General features: G+C 42.5%; 2 protein-coding genes across 2 annotated transcripts; both read right to left on the bottom strand.

Annotated features, from left to right (window-relative positions):
- Window positions 1-4,846: 4,846 nt before the first annotated feature.
- Window positions 4,847-5,732, bottom strand: LOC147447968 (uncharacterized). Its single transcript, XM_086524461.1, has one exon. The coding sequence runs from the start codon at window positions 5,544-5,546 to the stop codon at window positions 5,112-5,114; it is 435 nt and encodes a 144-aa protein (XP_086380587.1). The 5' UTR covers window positions 5,547-5,732; the 3' UTR covers window positions 4,847-5,111.
- Window positions 5,733-5,771: 39 nt separating this feature from the next.
- Window positions 5,772-6,991, bottom strand: LOC147447967 (uncharacterized). The gene is made up of 2 exons (XM_086524462.1): window positions 6,098-6,991; window positions 5,772-5,935 (listed from the first exon to the last, which is right to left on the bottom strand). Exons 1-2 carry the CDS (start codon window positions 6,504-6,506, stop codon window positions 5,790-5,792), a joined length of 555 nt encoding a protein of 184 aa, XP_086380588.1. The 5' UTR covers window positions 6,507-6,991; the 3' UTR covers window positions 5,772-5,789.
- Between the last annotated feature and the right edge of the window lie 11,303 nt (window positions 6,992-18,294).

Genomic DNA, 18,294 nt, shown 5'->3' with positions numbered 1-18,294 from the left:
CTCCATTTTTGTTTGTACTCTATCTATTGCTTGGGAGTTGTATGTCCATCAATGTCTCATAGCAATTCAAATGGATGGTAGTCTAGAATTTCATGTGTTCTCTTGCAGAATGATGTAGCCCAGGCCTCGGTCCTTAGCACCCCATAAGGTGACCCCCTCCAAGGGGTAACTGGGAGGTTGGTTGTGCTACAACAAACAACATTGTGCCATGTTGAGACAACTTTGTTGGCTAGGAAAGGTAAATCTAAGGGTCCTAATCATTGAAAAACTTGATTTTGAAGGAGTTGGGCAAGGAAACTCACAATAGATGAGGTAAGAGGGTCCTCAAGTTCAACCGTCGTCATTTTCAACAATTGTTTAGTATAAACAAAACCCTTCAAAAAATCTCTTTGAAAGAGATGCGGACTCTTTCACGCAGGGACTAGTGCTAAAAAAAAACTTTGTTCTGAAAACTTGGCAAACCTACCTATGAGAATTTTAGTGGTACACTGACTAAATTTGAAGGTTTTTACACCAAATGACGCTAAATTTCTCTAAATTTTGTAGGTTTTCTCACTTTCAAATTTAAAATTTAGAGATAAATCTCAAAATTTGCAGGTGGGATTACACTAAACCTAGGTTTCTTTTCCAACCCCTCCCCCTCTCTTTCTCTCTCCTTGCTCTCTCTCAATCTCTTTAAAAGAAAAGTCTCTGAAAGAGCTCGCGCTGGTGTGGACTTTTTTTTTTTTTTTTCGAGAGAGAGAGAGAGAGAGAGAGGAGGAGGAGGAGGAGGAGGAGGAGGAGGGGATCGCATATGGGTGAGGGAAGCCTAGAAGAAAAGAGGCTGAGAAGGCGAAGATCGTATAGGATCAACATATTTGTGTTGATGTGTGTTACCCGACCTTGGACTCTGTCACAAGTAGATCTTTTGCATGTTGACGCAGCCTGACCTAATCTCTTGTCGCACCATCATTTTTGGTGTTGCGGCTTGAGTAGGTTTTACCCCAACCTGATTAAGCATCAAGTGTGAAGAATCATGATGGTTGTTGGACTAAGCAAGGTAGGGGAGGGAAAGCACACGCTCCTACGATGAAGAATTCAGAACTTCTGGTGGGGACGGGTAGAGGCAGCAAAAGGAGACCGGAGAGGCGCAACTGCTAAATCGCATTTCTCTCTCTCCCTCTCTCTCTCTCTCAATACATATGGCTCACAATTAAATAAATTGTATTATTAGTTGGAAAGATTCCCTCCCTCCCCACCACCCTTTCGCTTTTCTGATATGCACCTCACCACTCACCCCCCTTATTTAATATACCCCCCTACTCTTTTGAATGCGCAAACATACATTACTTAGGGTCGGGATTCAGGAGGTATATTAAAGGAGGATAAAGGATCTCTGGCGGGGCAACAAGAGATGAAGATGAAGCGAGGGCGGGGACTGACGATCAACGAAAATCTCTCCCTGAGGAAGTGATGATGAAGATTGTCATAATAATCAATATCTAATTCTCCTAAATGATTTTCTCATATTAAACTGATCATTTAATGTGGGGAAGTGCCAGGGGAGAAAAAGCTAGAATATTGGTTAAGCTAGCAGACCGGCCACAGTAGGGATCCAAAGGAGGGAAAATAGGGATCCAAAGGGGGGGCCATCTGCAAAAGAGCCATGTGCAACAATGGGCTAAAAAGACCCTAAGGTTCAGCCCATTAAAACTTCCAAAATGCTAAGGTTCCAAAATTCAAAGGTTGTGTCCAAAGGGTTAAAGCTTAGGATGAATTGGGTGGTTTGTGTGCTCTCCAAAGTCAACACACATCCCTACACAGGAGGGGGCGAGCCCTAAAGGTAGGGGATGAGAGAGATAGCCACACACACACACACACACAAGCCCCCTTTACACAAAGGGAATGAAGGACACATGTCAGATGCCTAAGCTAGTTGCTCCCAAAATGTGCTCAATTCCTATTGAATGACCCTTGAAGTGGACCAATGAGAATTAGGCTAGAGTAAATTTAGCCTAATTAATTTTAAAACACTTAATAAAAAGAACCAATGAAAATTAAGTCTCCTGGATGATTATTGGACAGCCTGAGAAGGGGTCCAATAGGAATTGAGCAGCCCAATGGGCTACTTAATTCCTATTGGTCAGAATGGGGAAAGGTCCAATGGGGATTTAATTCACTTAAATCAATTAAGTTTAATTGATTAAGCTCTCACAAAAGGGGAAAGGGGGACACATGTTAGAAGGCTATCACTTATGCTGCTTAATAGCCATTGGGTGAGCTTGGCATTGTCCAATAGGGAGCCTGCAAGAGCAAATAGCAAGGGGGCTCGCCCAAGAGAGAGAGGGGGCTGATTTTTGCAAGGCATTATCACACACACACTCACACAATCTCATGTGTGAAGAAAGAGAAGACTATCTCTTCCCAAGCTTTAATGGAGAGCTCATCACCTACTCCAAGCTTGTGAGATAGAAGCCTACATCAACACACTCTTGGCATGTGGATGCAAATCCAACCAAGAGCCAAGCTTCAATGCATGCTCATCTCCTCTACCAAGCTAATTACTAAGCTAAAGCTATGCTAATATGAGTGATTATGTGAGGAGATGTACATCTTTCTCGTAAGATACTCCTTCCCCTCAATCTACTCTCATACCCTGCTAGCTCTCACCATCTTCGAAGGTGTGTGAGGTCTTGGGTCTGAGAACGGGGATAATTAAAGTTGTGTTTGCTAAGTGTTTTGCTTAGTGCATGAAGCTTTCATCTTCATTGCACTAGCTAGTCTTGAAGGAACACAAAGAATTGTATTGTACAATGTCTCTCTTGATGGGAGAAACCATAATACAAAGTCTTTTGGAGGGGGGACCGGCTCCATGCAAATTCGGTCCTCAACTGTTGTCAATAGCTTAATTTCTCTCTCTTTTGAAAGTATTATTGATGCTATCTAACTAGGTGTTATGCTTTTTGTTGCTCTCTCCACCCAAGCACTCTTGTAATTCTCATTAGGAATCTATTCTAATGAAATGCCCACTATGTTCATGCTAATTTCCGCTACACATAAGTTATTAGGCCATTAAAATGTTACAAAGATCAAGAACACCAAGTTGTTACTGCAGGACGGTGCCATGCTCGCTTTTCTCAATAGTAGCAGTAGTACGTACTCTTCTGCAACTCTTGCTTGCACCCCTGCTCGCTTTGACGTCGTCTTTGTGGCTTTCAGCTCTGTAGGTGGACTGCTGATGGAGGATCTTCTCTTCGACGCCTCCCACCAAGTGGACACAGCCTCAACTGGCCTCTTTGCTTGCCAAACTGCCGTCGTAGCCGCCCCTACGTCCTCCACGGAGAAAGTATAATAGATGATCCATTTCCCACTTGCATCTCCGTGCGTGTGTGTGTGACCAATACCGTGTGTGTATGTGTGTGTGAGAGAGAGAGAGAGAGAAAGAGAGTAGGGGGAGGAAGAAGAAGAAGAAGAAGAAGAAGAAGAGAGTTTTAACATCGTAGGAAACTATCCCATACTCTACTAACACATACTCTCTCTTAGAGAGTTTTTTAAAACGTCGGCACATACTTCTCTCTCTCTAAAAAAAAAAAACTATATACTACATACTGGTACACTTTAAAAAAATCAATTAGTCTAAAGATTCCCTTATTCTCTCCCTCCTCTTCGTCTAACAATCGCCTTCCCCATACCTCCCTCCATCCTACCCACAACGCCAATCCTCCATTCTCAATCCCCCCAACTCCACGCATGCCTTGTCTCCTTACGCACATGCCTCCTTCTATCTGCATTTTGCCTTCTCTCCTATTAACACCCAAGCAGCCTTTGCCCTCTCTCTCTCTCTCTCTCACACACACACACACACACACACACACACACACACACACACACACATACAGAGGCATGCACTCACGCAGAGGGACCTTTGCCATTATAGGGTGTGAGAGAGAGAGAGAGAGAGAGAGAGAGAGAGAAGAAGAAGAAGAAGAAGAAGAAGAAGAAGAAGAGGATTTTAAAAGGAGAAAGCTAGCTGCGCTAGACATCGAAAGTGAAAGTCTGCATGGTCGGCTGGGGACAGAGAGAGGCAGTGGGCATGCAAGTCAGCAGAGCAAGGGGGGGAGCGGCCGGCGTGAAGGAAGTGGGCAGAGGGAGGAGGTGGAGGGAGAGCCAAAATGTCTTGCGAATCGTGGTGGTGACTCGCTAGAGGGGGGATCCAGACGTTGAGGATGCCATGTGGCTCGCCGGACGGCAGCCACACCCAGAATGCCAGGCACTGGATGGGGTTGTAGAAGGTGGTGGTCGGAGCCCCTTATCGCAGTGCCCACCGGCAGCCTGCTGCCCCTATTGTAAATGTCAACTGTCAGCAAGCTGACCAGCGAGTCTTTCCATAGCTGCGCTTCCCTCACGCTGAGCGAAATGATGTCGTTCGGATTCTCGCCTTCGTGCTCATCCACTCCTGTCTGGGCCTTCATATTGTCGTCCTCTTCGCCGTCCACGTACGCCACTACGTAAGCCCGCGTACGCCCGACCTGCAGCCTCGCCTTCTTGAGGTCCTGAGCTGAGATGATTCTGAGCTCGTTGGTCCACCGCGACTTTGCTCAAGTAACTGCGTCATACTGCAACTGGACTGTAGGTTTTCATCAATGTGTGTGTGTGTGAGAGAGAGAGAGGCCTCGCTCTCTAGTACGGTGAAAGACCCGAGGGAGGGGAGGGAGAGAGACAGAGAGAGCAAGTCCCTGCTGAGTCCCTCCGCATCCTTTTTGCGCTTTGATTTTGATGAAAGGCAAGAAGCTTGTGGTGCAAAATTTGATATTGGAATTGCCTATTATTGCAAACAAGAGTAAATACTTGAATTTCAACCAGACAAGCAAGGGATGTAATGAATCCTAAGCAGGTGGAGACGACAAAGTATCAGACCACTTGTTTCTTTTTCTAATTAAGCAACGTTGGTGATAGGGGGAGGTGAGCATTGTGTAGTGGCCATATTGTGGCAGCTAATACTGGGCTTGTTGAGGTTAGAACGGCAGAGAGGACAAGAGGGAGTGAGGAGGAGCCATGGATGGATACTCCGGACATGAAAGACGTGGTTGTAGCAGGGCAACAAGTGGACCTCCTCGCGCGCCTTAAAGTCTTCAAGGCAGATACCGCAATCCTTGTTGGAAAAGGGGGATGCAGGCCTTTGCAAAGAGAAGCCAGGGAAGCTCGGTGCAGACGACGTTGGGGGCGGGAATCGAAATCGGGACATCTCCGGATTGCGTCTGCTGAATATCCATTCCGGTCGCAGCTTCAGGCCGACGACTAGCTCTGGACCTTAGCTCCCATAGAACGAGAAAGTTCATGTAAAGCAGGAGAAGAATGATGCCCAACCACACAAACAGCAAGGCAGAGGGCACGTAGGGCACCGCAACGAGCACTAGAAAGCCTGTTATTAGCGTCCATAGAAGCACCACCACCACGCTGCGTGCCGTCCTTTGGAGCTCCTTCACCGTCATCGCCTCCTCATCAACGTCACCTTCCTCCATATTCTCCGCCGCCTCCTGTCTGTTGGTCCTTGCTTCTTCTTCCATAACTATTCAATATTGATCTACTCTCCCTTAGTCAAAATAAAAAAAGAAACTCTCTGAAAGAGCACGCGTGGGCGCGCTCTCTTTCAGAGAGTTTCTATTGTGAACCAAATCCTACTATTCCCTCCTCCTTTCCATGAGTGAGAAAGAGAGAGCGCTTTGCGCCAACCTGTCTGCTCTGTTTGTCCCTGCTCCCTTCGCCCCTTTGCGCCTGTCTCTCCCCCTCCACCTCCCTTACTCCTTTGTTCAACCCTTCTCCGGTTTCTGCCCGCAACTGTCTCGGCCTCCACCAACAGCAGCAACATGCACCTCCCTTTTTGCCAGTCTCGCCCATTCCCGGCTCTTCTCTCTCTGCCTGCAGGAGCCCCCAACCAAGGCCTTCCCCTCACAACCTGGCATGCAAAAAGGACACACACACACACACAAACATTATAAACATAGTAAAACTTCATAAAAAGTATCATGCATCTGAGAGAGAGAGAGAGAGCGATGGTCTGTGTACTGTGTCCCTATCACTATTTTCTACAAGGTATCAAGGGGTCGGACGGTCCAACCTGAGGGTGGCTCCCCTCCTTTCTCTGCGCCACACTCCTCTCTCTCCTGTCTCTCCTTCACAACTCCCCATGCACAGAACAAGGTAATCTCCCTGCATGCAACGCAGGTGCTAAATTTCACCTTGAAGGTGATGCAAAAGGTGTTGCCGAAGCTGGTGGATCCCCCCAAGAAGATGTCGGTCCCCTCCCACCGCAAAGAGGAGAAGAAGATGGCGACCTCCTGCCGCAAAATGGAGATGAAGGGCAAGATTACCTTGACAAAGAAACCGCCTCTGCATCCTCTGAGCCAATTGCAAGCCAAAATGTGAATGTGCATGCCGCATCCTTTAAGCAAACTGCAAGCCAAGGTGCGCAAAGCGATAATCCCGCACCCGTTGCGCATGCTAAAGATCAATTCCTCACAGCACATGATGAAATGCAAACAGTCCGTGGAGAAGGCTCTCTCCTGCCAAGTCAAGAAGTTGCACCAGAAAAGCCCTCAATGGATGGGCACAAACATGAGCAATGGATGGGCACAAACATGAGCACTGGATACTCAGAAACCCTTTGTTGTATTACACAATTGGAAATTATGCTATAGCATGTATCCCAGTGAAGAAATCAAATCCACCCCATCAACAATCTCTACTTCAAGGAGAAATGGCAGTTGTACTTCAAGTTGTTGTCGACTCAGATTTGTGCATGAATTTCAATTTTACGGGGTAGGGAATGGTCCCTCAAGGACCATTCCCCATAATCCTTCGCTCCCCTTGGCGACCGGCGGATGCCGGGAGCCATGGGGGAGGAGGATTGTGGGGAGTGGTGCCTCAGGACCATTCCTGGCCATCAAGGATCGGGGAGCCAATAGGTTGCTCTTCCTGCACGTTCGTCCTACACCTCATGCACTACCCTCTGTGCGAGTTTGTTGCAGGCCCCACCATGTGCTCAGCTGCACCACGCCCCCACTCGTTTATTACTTGTGCTGATTTGGTGTGCGATCATTGGAGCAGACAAGCGATGATTCTGAGAGCTAATTTGCCATGCAATCATTGAAAATGATGGTTGCCATTGATTGGACGAGACACACGATTATTCCGGGTGCTGATGTGTCAAGCATTGAACAGCTCTGCAAGCTAATTTTGTCCAGTAATGAGGGCGAGATGGAGGGCCACGATCCGCTGCCCCCGAACTCCGACCTTGACAGAAAAGGGAAATTTCTTCTATGTTGTCAAGTACTAGGATGAGCCTTGGGTGGATCCCAAAGTAAAGAAGAAGACCTTTTTTGGATTAAGCATTACCATCGGAGGAATTTCTCACCCTGGCATAAATGATGGATCTGCCTACGGACCATAATTTGCAGCTTTTATTGTCATTGAATGTAAATTCCAATCATCAAGTCCAACCATCATTTTGTCCCCAAAGGCAAGGGAATATTCAAAAGTCAAATAGAAATGGAGGACTAAATTAAAAAAAAGAATCAAATGTGCATGCAAGACCTGGGTAGCATCAAAGAAGAAGTGTCGGCTTCCTTTGCCAATGATGTTATTTGCAATTTTTCAATTGTTGAACTATTCATCAGAGATAGACTTCTTACAACTTCCTTCAATGGATCAATCCCAAGTGATGATGAGGACTAGGAAACGCAAAAGCGAATGGTGTCAATGAATATGGCAATGATGTAGATGGGCAACCCTCCATGAAAAAATTTGGCATGTTTTTTTTCTACCATCTGGACGATGTTCTCCTACTCTATAATCCTACAAAACTTAGCTCGTCTCTCTTGAGCTTTACCACTCGCTTGAGGGGGAGATATGGAGGACGATGGATAAATGAGGAAGAAAGTGCAAAAGGCCGAACTCAAAACCACTCCGGAGCACGACCCAAGCCTAAGCCCAGAGGTGGCACTCAGATCCTCTATATAGTGTCTCCTCCAACCTGGCTCCCATCTTGCAAACCTCGGAGACCATGAGGTCTGATGCCCTCAAGCTAGTAGGGACTACATCAAGGCTCACAAGCTCCATAGTAGTACTGAGAAATCATAGATCTTATGTGATCCTCCCCCTAAGAAGGCATTTGGATGAGACAATATTAAGGTGTCAAAAGTGCTCAAGTACTTGAGTCCCCACTTGTCAAGAAAGGTTTGATGGGGCTGTTTGCTTTGTCTAAGTCAGTGTTCACCAGAAGACTTAAATTGCTGCGTTGGGGGAAAACACATGTACAGGCTGCCTTCTGACTGGTGTTTTAGGTTGAGCCATTATCTGATAGTTTATAGTTTAACTTCTTTTTTATGTGACATATCCGTACGACATGCTAGTCATCAGCATTGATGGAGTCATGCTGTAAATATCCACTTTCTAGCAAGACAATTTGAATGATTGGAAGATTCAGACCAATTAAAATTGCTAATAGGAGTTTTGGTTATGACTTGAAAAGTAATGGTGTTCCAAGGATCCTCTATCCTCTTGACTGAGAGAGAGAGAGAGAGAGAGAGAGAGAGAGAGAGAGAGAGAGAGAGATGATCCTGTGAGTAAGTGTTCACCAAAACCTTTTGTAAAAACCAATGGAAAAAATAACATTGAATATCTTAACCAAAAAAATTTGGTTTTTACCGAGTTTTACACTAAAATCCTCCAAATTTAGCCAGTTTCCTTCAATACCACCCTCAAAACTAGCTTGGAATTTTTGACTTTGACCCTTAAAAATACACTTAAGGCCTGGTTTTTAATGAGGTTTTTGCCAATGATAGTGATATTGTTTCTCATTTTGGAGAGAGAGAGAGAGAGAGAGAGAGAGAGAGAGAGAGAGAGAGAGAGAGAGAGAGAGAGAGAGAGAGAGATCTAAGCATCTTCTCTCACTTAGCATTGTTTTTTCTGATGGATACCACCTTATCGCGAGCAGACACAAGCTCAAAAGAGACTAGTATGCAAAGTCACTTCAATGGCCTTCCCTCTTGTTGAAACTTTCGTCCCACATTTGAAGAAGGCTCTAGTACCACCTTTTAGGGTATGTCATGGTTTTGATCTTCATAGATTGGAGCTGAATTCGCCTTCCATAATTGGTGGCGGCATGAATATTCCACATGAGCAAAGATGTAAAGCATATTCCGACGATGATGTGCCCATTGTGTGATGGATGTTATGGCCTTCCTGACATCTGCCATATTTTGTTAAACAAGGATTCAAAATGAAAAGGAGCAGCATCTTCAATCTTTGTGAAAGAAGTTGTTCAATTGACGCTTGAAGTTGTCACATTATATGGTTAAAAAATCCTCAATATTTTATTTGTTTCCAACTAACTTTTTTCAATTATGATGATGTATTTCTTGAAAATTTTAGGCATAGAACTGTATTAATTTTGATTGTTGTTTTTGTAAATTGATCACAAAGGAATATATTGGTCAATTAAAGAAAAACATGATTTTATTGTAACAAAAAAAGTCTTTCTTAATTAATGGTGTTTGTTGGACATGTGTTGTGTAAAAAGGGTGCCCTTGTATGAAGATCACAACCTTGTAGTATGGGCAGGGCAAGACGACATAGAAGGGACGATTGGTGTATAAATAAACTAATGAGGTGCAATAAATTGCTATCAAATTGATGTGGCTAAGAGGAGGAAGGATGCACATGCTCTCAAGTATAAATGACAATCAAGAACCAAAGTACTAGACAAGGGAGCATTTACCTTACAAAAAAGAAACATAGAATGACTTGAGCATTAAGTAAAGGTCTAGAGCTCTTATTAGTCTATCAATCTTACTTCATGCTCAAACCTGTGAAGTCCAAGCGAGAAAATCCAAGCCAAAGAAGAGTAGAAGCAGAAGAGGTTACAGTTAAATAAATAGAGATTGAGCCAAAAGATAATATTTTCAAATATTGTGCTACTTTTTTTAAAGTAAAATTTGATCTTTTGGAATTTAGGAGGTAGTCTATCCATTGAAAACTCTTTTTATTGTAGTGCAGCAATATATAACAAACAATAAATATTCTATTGATGATAAAATTTACTCATTGCGTACAAGCACTTGCTCGGGTTTGTCTTTGCTCGGAAAAACTTGCTCGGTGCGTGGTAAAACTCCATAATACAAGGCCACTGGCCAAGTTTGGGTTCCATTGGATCAAAATTAATACATGATAACTCAGTTTTCAAGTTGCAGATTAGTCCTTTAGCTCCTTGCAAGGATAGAATTTGGAAATCTCAATTGTTGACTCACTTAGCTCAGATTGAAGAACCAGGTTGCAGACAAAGAATTGGGAGCTTGACAAGAGCTGAATTCAAGTCAAGTGGAAAAAATGGATAACAATCTAATCTACAGGTTAGGTTATTCAAGGCCTAGATTTTCATCATTTCAAAGGCTGCAATCAATTCTGACACTTTCGAGCTAGAGTTAATCAACTTTGAGTCTAAGATAAATCAACTGCCAAAAGTACTTTGGCAAAAGTAGTCTTATCAAACCCGAGCAGAATTTTTTTTGCTAATCAATACCAAAATCTGCTAGGAGACAGTTTTTATAGAACTAGTCGACATGGACTCATCTCGAGTTGAGAGTTCAAGTACAGTAGATCAAGCCAGTAGCAGTGGTAATATATGTACAAGTGCAACATAGTAGATTTTACAACTATATGGTACAATGGAGATAAAGTCTTATATGATGATTCAGAAGGCCATAGATATCTAATGAGCAGCAAAAGCAGCACAGGAGCCAAGATCTTATTGATCAAAGTAAAGCAAGATTTAGAGAACTCCTAGATGTTCACAGACTTCAGTGGAGCCAGGTATTGCAAGCTCAAAGATGAAGTGCAGATAGAAGTTCAGATAGTCAACCCAAGCGTTTATCCAAAAATCTGCACAAGCCAGCAAACATACAGTTAGTGCATATGCAATCAGGATCATTGTACATGGACTACAGTGGTCAGATCTATAATCAAGAACGAGAAATGAAAGATCCAACAGATCAACCAATTGAAGCCAGTTTAATTGGAGAACCGAGCCAAAGACGGTACAAAGGTCAAGATGGAGCATTCTACAACTTGATGCTTAGTGTTTTAAAAGAAGATGCCAACAACTTGGCCAACATAGAAGCAGAAACTTCTCAACTAGAGCTTGACATGACAAAACCAAATGAAATACCACCAATCATGGAATATTGTGTAGATTGTGGACGAAAAGGTGGACATTTTTCTAAAGATTGTCCAAGAAACCCAGAGAACAAGGACACATCAACCACCAAGTAAGGTATAGAGAAAATTGGAAATGCGAATCTCGATGTAAGTGCATTTAACTTGTCACTTTTAATGCAATTAGATGATTCTGCATTACCATTAGAAGCACAATTCAAAACACTGCAAGTTCAAAATCAACATAAAGATGCACATGCACCTGAAAAGCTCAAAATTGATTCTTTGAACAACAAATTCTTGCATGAATTTAGTAAAGGTGTCAAGATATCACCAAAGGGTGAAAAGACTGTTAGGTTTGCAAATGATTCTGCATCCACTGCCACAAGTGTGCAATCATTCATGAGTCTAAGGGACACATCAAACAGAATGATGTTAGCTTTGTATGGTACACATAATTCATATGCACACTATGTAGACCAGAAAGGAAAACTGTACAAAAAGGATCAACCTGTGTTCGAACGGCCCATATACCAGCTCATAGAAGTGCAGCCAGTGAGATAGATCAGAAAGGATGGTTCATTTCAGGGGAAAGAAGATATATATAGCCCATCCTATCTAGAGCTAAAGGATATTACCCGAGTGAAAACAGGAATCTGTTCAAAGCCAAATTCTCCTGCATTAGAAATCAAGCTTCGATGTTTTGACCAAACGAGCATATACTTTGACCAAAATAGTTGTAGATATAGACGAGAGTTTAGCATCTATGATGCCTTGGGTCCTGAAACCACAGAAGCTCATATCAAAGGAGACCCATGGGATAGACAATATCAGGGCAAGGATAATGCTATCTACAGCTTGACTTGGGGAATAATTTGTCATGTTTCACGGAGATACTTTGGATACTATGCAGAAGATTTATAGATGCCAAACATCAACAATGCTACCCAAAGTGTACCTTCACAATCCCAAAAGGTGAGACTCAACAAGAGCCAAATAGTTTTGAGCTCTCACAATGAAGCAGGCTATAGTGATCACCCTAGGAAGGGGGGAGTTTCAAATTCATCAAGCTCACTTGTAGTACCAGAAAATGCTACACCAGTTAGAAGCCCAAGAATTTCTAGCCAGCAGACCCCTTCAAAGCAAAAACCATTGGAAGACCATATGGTTGTTGGAAGTAATCCATGACCTAGAAACCATCAAAATCTGCAGAAAAATTCTTCTATGAAGATCATCAGGGACAAAAGTTTCAGTTGATCTCCACAAGTCAAAGTCAAAAGCCGAGAAATCCCATAGTGTTCAAATAGTTGCAAGAGACCAAGCTCTCATATGCATATCAAGATGCACATGGTAACGAAGATCAGCAAGATTATGACCTTGTACAAGCCCATAAGGATGGCATGACTGAAGTCAAGGACTATCTGAAGATGATGCAAAGCATGACAAAAAAATCAACATCAACAAAAGCTAAAGTCCAGAAGATACACAAAGGTCACCACCAAAATCTCCTCCAAAGAGACAGATTCTGTCGTAAAGTACAATGGATCTTCTAAGATCAAAAGTTACTCAAATGCAGGCACACAATGCTCAACAATTGCAAGAAAAAGGTGCGGTATTACAACAAAACGAGCTAACATCAACGGAAGCAGGTGATCAAGACAAAGCCAATGTAGAAAAAGTTCAACCCATAGAGACCGCCCCCACAAAAGCAAACAATACAGAAAGAAACCCTGAGAAGATCAAGTGCAACATCACCAGTGAGAACGAAGAAACGCTGTCAAGAGAAGTAAAGCTAAATTTTCAGCTAGACAAGAACCTCATGTCCTTTCGCACTTGGAAAAAATGTGGCCAATCACAACTGGAAAATGCTCCTGAATTTGTGATCATATCTGGAGACAAACGAGAAGAATGCTGGGGAATCATCTCCATTACCATTGAAGTAGGTTCACAAATCATCATAGCTCAATTCCACGTGATCACAACAAAGGATATGCTAGACGGCATCATAATGGGAATGCCAATGGCCTAGAAGATGTTAGAGATATAGAATTCAATGAAGATGTAGTCTTCAAAGGCAACAAAGAATGAAGACCAAGATTGGTCACCCGCGGACGACAGCACAAGGTCCTCAAGCAGAGTTCAAATGGAGATTGATATCAAAGCAGATCTTATTGAAGATGATACGTTTCCATTGAGCAAAACTTCATAAGCAGAGAATGCCACCAAGACCAGAGGTAAAGAAGACAAATCTTGCAGACAAAGGTAAGGCCAAAGTGGACCCTCCATTGATTAGCAAAGAAGATGTAACATCATACACCTCTACATCAAAGAACCCTCATGGATCAGCCTCTTCAAGCAAGTTAGGCTTTCAAAACTTAAAGTAATTGCTGACCCAACTAAAACCTCTAAGGAGACACCCAGAAAAGCAAAGATATTTCAGCCAAAGTACTCAAGAAAGCAAAGGAAAGTCAAGCAAGTGTTTATTCCAAGCAGTTTAATCAAAGTCGATGATCCGGTTTGGATTAAGGACAAAAAATTAACACAGAAAGATGAACACACGGGATGGATAGCATCACAATGGAGCTTAAAAGAATAGGAGTACTATGGAGGTAATAAACAGATATGGGTACCAAAGCCACAAGTTAGAGCATATGAAGTAGCTTCAAGTCCCTCGCAAGAAATAAGGCCCACAAGGTATCAACCTCGGCAATATCCTAGGATATGTAAGAAGCAGGTATACAACAGAACAACGTTGAAAGATGTTAAAGTCTACCAAAAGTCTCAAGAGGATACAGAATAAAGACGGATCTCAAAGAATGTTCCTTTTGGACAAAGATTCTACACAGGTTATACAAAGATTTGGCTACCAGTTAACCACAAGCCAACTGCAACTACACTAGACCTGCATGAAGATCTCAAGAGCTCAGCAAGACCTAGAGTGAAGAAAAGTCAACAAAGGAGATACAAAGGTCGTTAAGAGATTTGGATTCCTAAGTCTTTCAATGCTCTGAGTCAAAAGCCAGATGCCTACAGCCAACAGAGGCCTACAACAACATCAAAGACTCCTATCAACACGCCCAATTGGAGAATCAAACAAATAATGGAGTCTTCACAATCAAAGAAGGACAACCCAACCAATGAAAATGCACATTTAAAGTGTTACCATATACATGTGGTAGTGATGTGTGTGAACACACTAGGACCGCTGGGGCATTTTTTCCCTCTTTAGGAGGTTTTTCCCCCCGAGCATTGTATATACGCCCATCACTCTAGGGCTATCCATCTTTCCATTGCACACTAAGTAACACTCTCTCTATTGTGTGCCTTGAGCTTCCTTCGTCTTCTCCAAGCTGTGTGCGTTTCTTTGCAACCCTAATTCCAACAATTGGTATCAGAGCAGGTTTCATCCTCCCGAGCTTAGTCGCCAGCTGCTCCAGTACACGCCTTCTCACTTTCTCCGATTTCAGTGAGATTTGGCGAGCGTTTGCAGGTCGAAAAATATTTCTGGAGAGCTTGTAGAGCTTAGTCTGCTCATATTTCTGATTCGGACTCATTTCGGCCTCCATTTCCACTACAAGTAGTACTGCACAGGCAGGGATTTAATATTTACATAATTACATCAAATTTTGTGTGATCACAAGGTCTTATTGACACATTTACATGATCACACAGAACCCGGTTTAGGGTGATTTGCAAACCCACAAAATTCCCGCTGGGCTTTTCAGCTTCCGCGGCAAGCCCGTCGGGGAAACTGAAAAGCCCGGCGGGCTATTAGCGTTATATATATGCGGGCCCGATCGGGCCCGCTGGGTGTATTAGCACTTTCGTCTTCAGAGAGAGAGAGAGAGAGAGAGAGAGAGAGAGAGAGAGAGAGAGAGAGAGAGAGAGAGAGAGAGAGAGAGAGAGAGAGAGAGAGAGAGAGAGAGAGAGAGAGAGAGAGAGAGAGAGCGCTTGCGACCACCTTTGCAGGTACGTCGAGAGGAGAGAGGAGAGAGGGAGAAAGGGGGTCGTGTGGGAGCGTGTTCTGCGTCGCTGTGCGTGACAGCGAGCAGAGTACCTAACCACACAATCCGAGTATGTGTTGTGTGTGTGTGTGTGTGTGTGTATACGCGTTGTGTGGTAGCGTGCCTTTTGTCGTAGTGCGTGGCAGTAATAAGGTACCTTACCACACAATGGGAGTGTGTGTGTAAGCTGTTCTACGGAACAATGCTTATCACGGGGGCATCACCTCGGTGACGCGAGGAAGTTGGTGTCCTTGTGGTAAGTATTGGCTTACTGTCTGGGTACTATGTCGGTAACGCGGCGAATCTACTATCCTTATGGTAAGTCAACTTCCCTTCCCCTTTCCCAAAAAACATATGGGCATCGATCGGTAACGCGGCTATATGATGTTCGTATGTAGACCATTGTTTTTCCTTAGATTCAGGCGGCACTCGATCGGTAACGCGGCTAATAGAGTGTCATTTGTTAGGAGCATATATTTTTGCATAAATGTGGGGTTCAGGTCGTTAACCCGACCGTACGAACGTCATATAATTTGTATGTGCATGTGCAATAAATTTTTAAAGTATTAAGTATATGAAATACTTGGTCGGTAATGCGACTGTGAAGAGTATTTCATATACAAAATGTATGAATTGTTTGATTTTGTTGTTTTAAACTGTCCATTTGAAATTATATACTAGCTAATCATATTCAAAAGAATACTTTATTCATCAATCATCGCTATTTTAAATGTTCCATTTATATAGAATACTTTATTCATCAATCATCACTATTTTAAATGTTCCATTTATATAGAATACTTTATTCATCAATCATCGCGATTCTCTATTTTAAATGTTTCATTTAAAGAGAATACTTTATTTATCAATCATCGCTATTTTAAATGTTCCATTTATATAAATTACATGTAAAAAATATTTGCATACAAATTGCATGTTTAATATTCGTTTTAATCTTTTTAAAGGACTTTCAAGAATTATGGCTATTTTTAATGCTTCATATACATAAATTCTCCGCAAAAAATCTAGATGCACACAATTTGCATGTTAAATATTATTTTGTATCTTTTTAAAGAGCATCAACTATCATCGCTTTTTGATTGCTACATTTACATAAATTCTATGTAAAAAAGTGTGTGAACACAATTTGCTAGTCCAATTTGTATACTTCCAATGTTTGAAATGTTTTTGAAGATTTTAAGTCGGTGTGTGCTTTGTTTGAATTAGTATGTGCACACGGAGAAAAATATAAGTTAAAAATTCAATATATGCTTAAATGTTAAAGACCGTTAACATGTATTGTTTGATCTGAATTAAGTTCTTATAAACCACTTGTTTGAAGTTCTTTTTACACGTTTAACAGATTGCAATTTTAACTGAAGATTATATTCAATTTTTATCAATATTTCCTTGCACATTTGTTAAAGTCTTCAAGTGGTGGTTAAGAGTTTACTAGAGATAGTGTGAGAGTGGTAGTGTCATTCGCAACCATGAATTTAATGTATTTGATATGCTATTTTTGTATTGTCCAGTGCAAATATGACGCCAGATCAAAGGAAATGTATTATGCGTGCCATTCATAAAGAATGTATTTTGGCAATCTCATCATGTGGAGCTGATCGCATACAACAGATTAGTGAAAGCGATATCTACATCAAAGACATCACTAGCGCTATATGGGAGAACACAGAGCGCAGGTTGCGACTTGAAGGCCAATACGAGTTGTTGAGTCCAGGGCAATATGAAAGTATGTTGCAGAGTCTTAAAGGAAGATATCCCACCTGCTTGCGACATGTCAAAATTGGAGCTTTGGGATAAATTGTGGGAAGAACAGAAGGTAAAGATGAAGTGTGTGAAAGCACAAGACCAAGAAGCTTTACCTAAGAGATTGAAGATGGCCCAAGATGCGCAAGCAGATTTGGGAGGTTGATCCGATGCCAGCGGCACCGGCACAATCATGCGCACTCCTTTGAATACAAAGTGTGCTCATCTTGTCGGCATCCCTCACGAAGCCTTGGTAGAAGGTATGAGGATTGGATCATGCTCCTTCAGTGTGTGCACATTGTACACTATCAAAAGCATCTCATTTTTTCTAGACCACATTACATATGTGGGAAAATGTTACAAGGGAGGGAGTGAGGCGAAATTTGACAGCTTTCAGATAGAGCAAGGAATGCAAACGCTTCACCCCTCCATTGTAAGGTGCATTAGGTTTACTACAAAAGCTCCTTGGATCACGATATTTCCATACTACAATGGGGGTACCGTGGGTGACATGATGTGCCGCTTCTCGTTCGCTCATGGATTGTTCAGACGACACATGCACACGGCTGGAGGTCATTGCCTGTAGCAAACAACCCTGAAAGCGAGATAGACACGGTACGGATCAAAGCAGTGGTCGAGTAGATGTCGGCAATTTGTCATGCCTTAATCGACGATGTTGCGGCTGCCCACTTGGCTAGTATAGTGCACAATGACTTGCACCCGTTCAACGTAATGTTGGACTTTACTCGGGCTAATAAACCCGGCGTCGGTATCATTGATTGGGGTATGATGCTGATAACACCTGCTAAGCGCATAGCAAATAATTATTTGTCTCCAAGCGCATAGTCAGACGAAGCAGTTTTGAATGCACAGAGAGAAGGGAACGTTGAGATGGCTAAGCGACCGTGGATTGCTCCAGAACTATACGATCCATGGTGCACATATGCATACACAAAAGCGAGCGACATTTATGCATTGGGCTACCTGTTCGACATGCTGGCAGATTCTTGGAGTGCAGCCAAAAAATTTTATTTTCCAGAAGAAGTTTTTCACCACCCGGACAAAGATGTTATGAGGGCTATTCAAATTAAAGTAGATTGTTGGATGAAGTTAAAAGAGCGGGACCAAAGAAGGAATGCTTCTGACATGTATTATTTTTCAAAGAACATTTAAAGACATACCCTAACCCTGTGCAACGTCCACTTGTTGAACTTACACCATCATTTTATCCGATTTAAATATTTCTATGATATACATGTCTTGTCAAGTGTATTCTTTTTTTTATTGAAGTGTATTATCTGGTTTGAAGTGGTTCACCTAATTGAGTCAATTATCT

This window comes from Adiantum capillus-veneris, chromosome 11 (assembly GCF_014529385.1).
Source record: "Adiantum capillus-veneris isolate H3 chromosome 11, ASM1452938v2, whole genome shotgun sequence".
Taxonomy (NCBI): domain Eukaryota; kingdom Viridiplantae; phylum Streptophyta; class Polypodiopsida; order Polypodiales; family Pteridaceae; genus Adiantum; species Adiantum capillus-veneris.
This window is presented reverse-complemented; position numbering and strand designations above follow the sequence as displayed.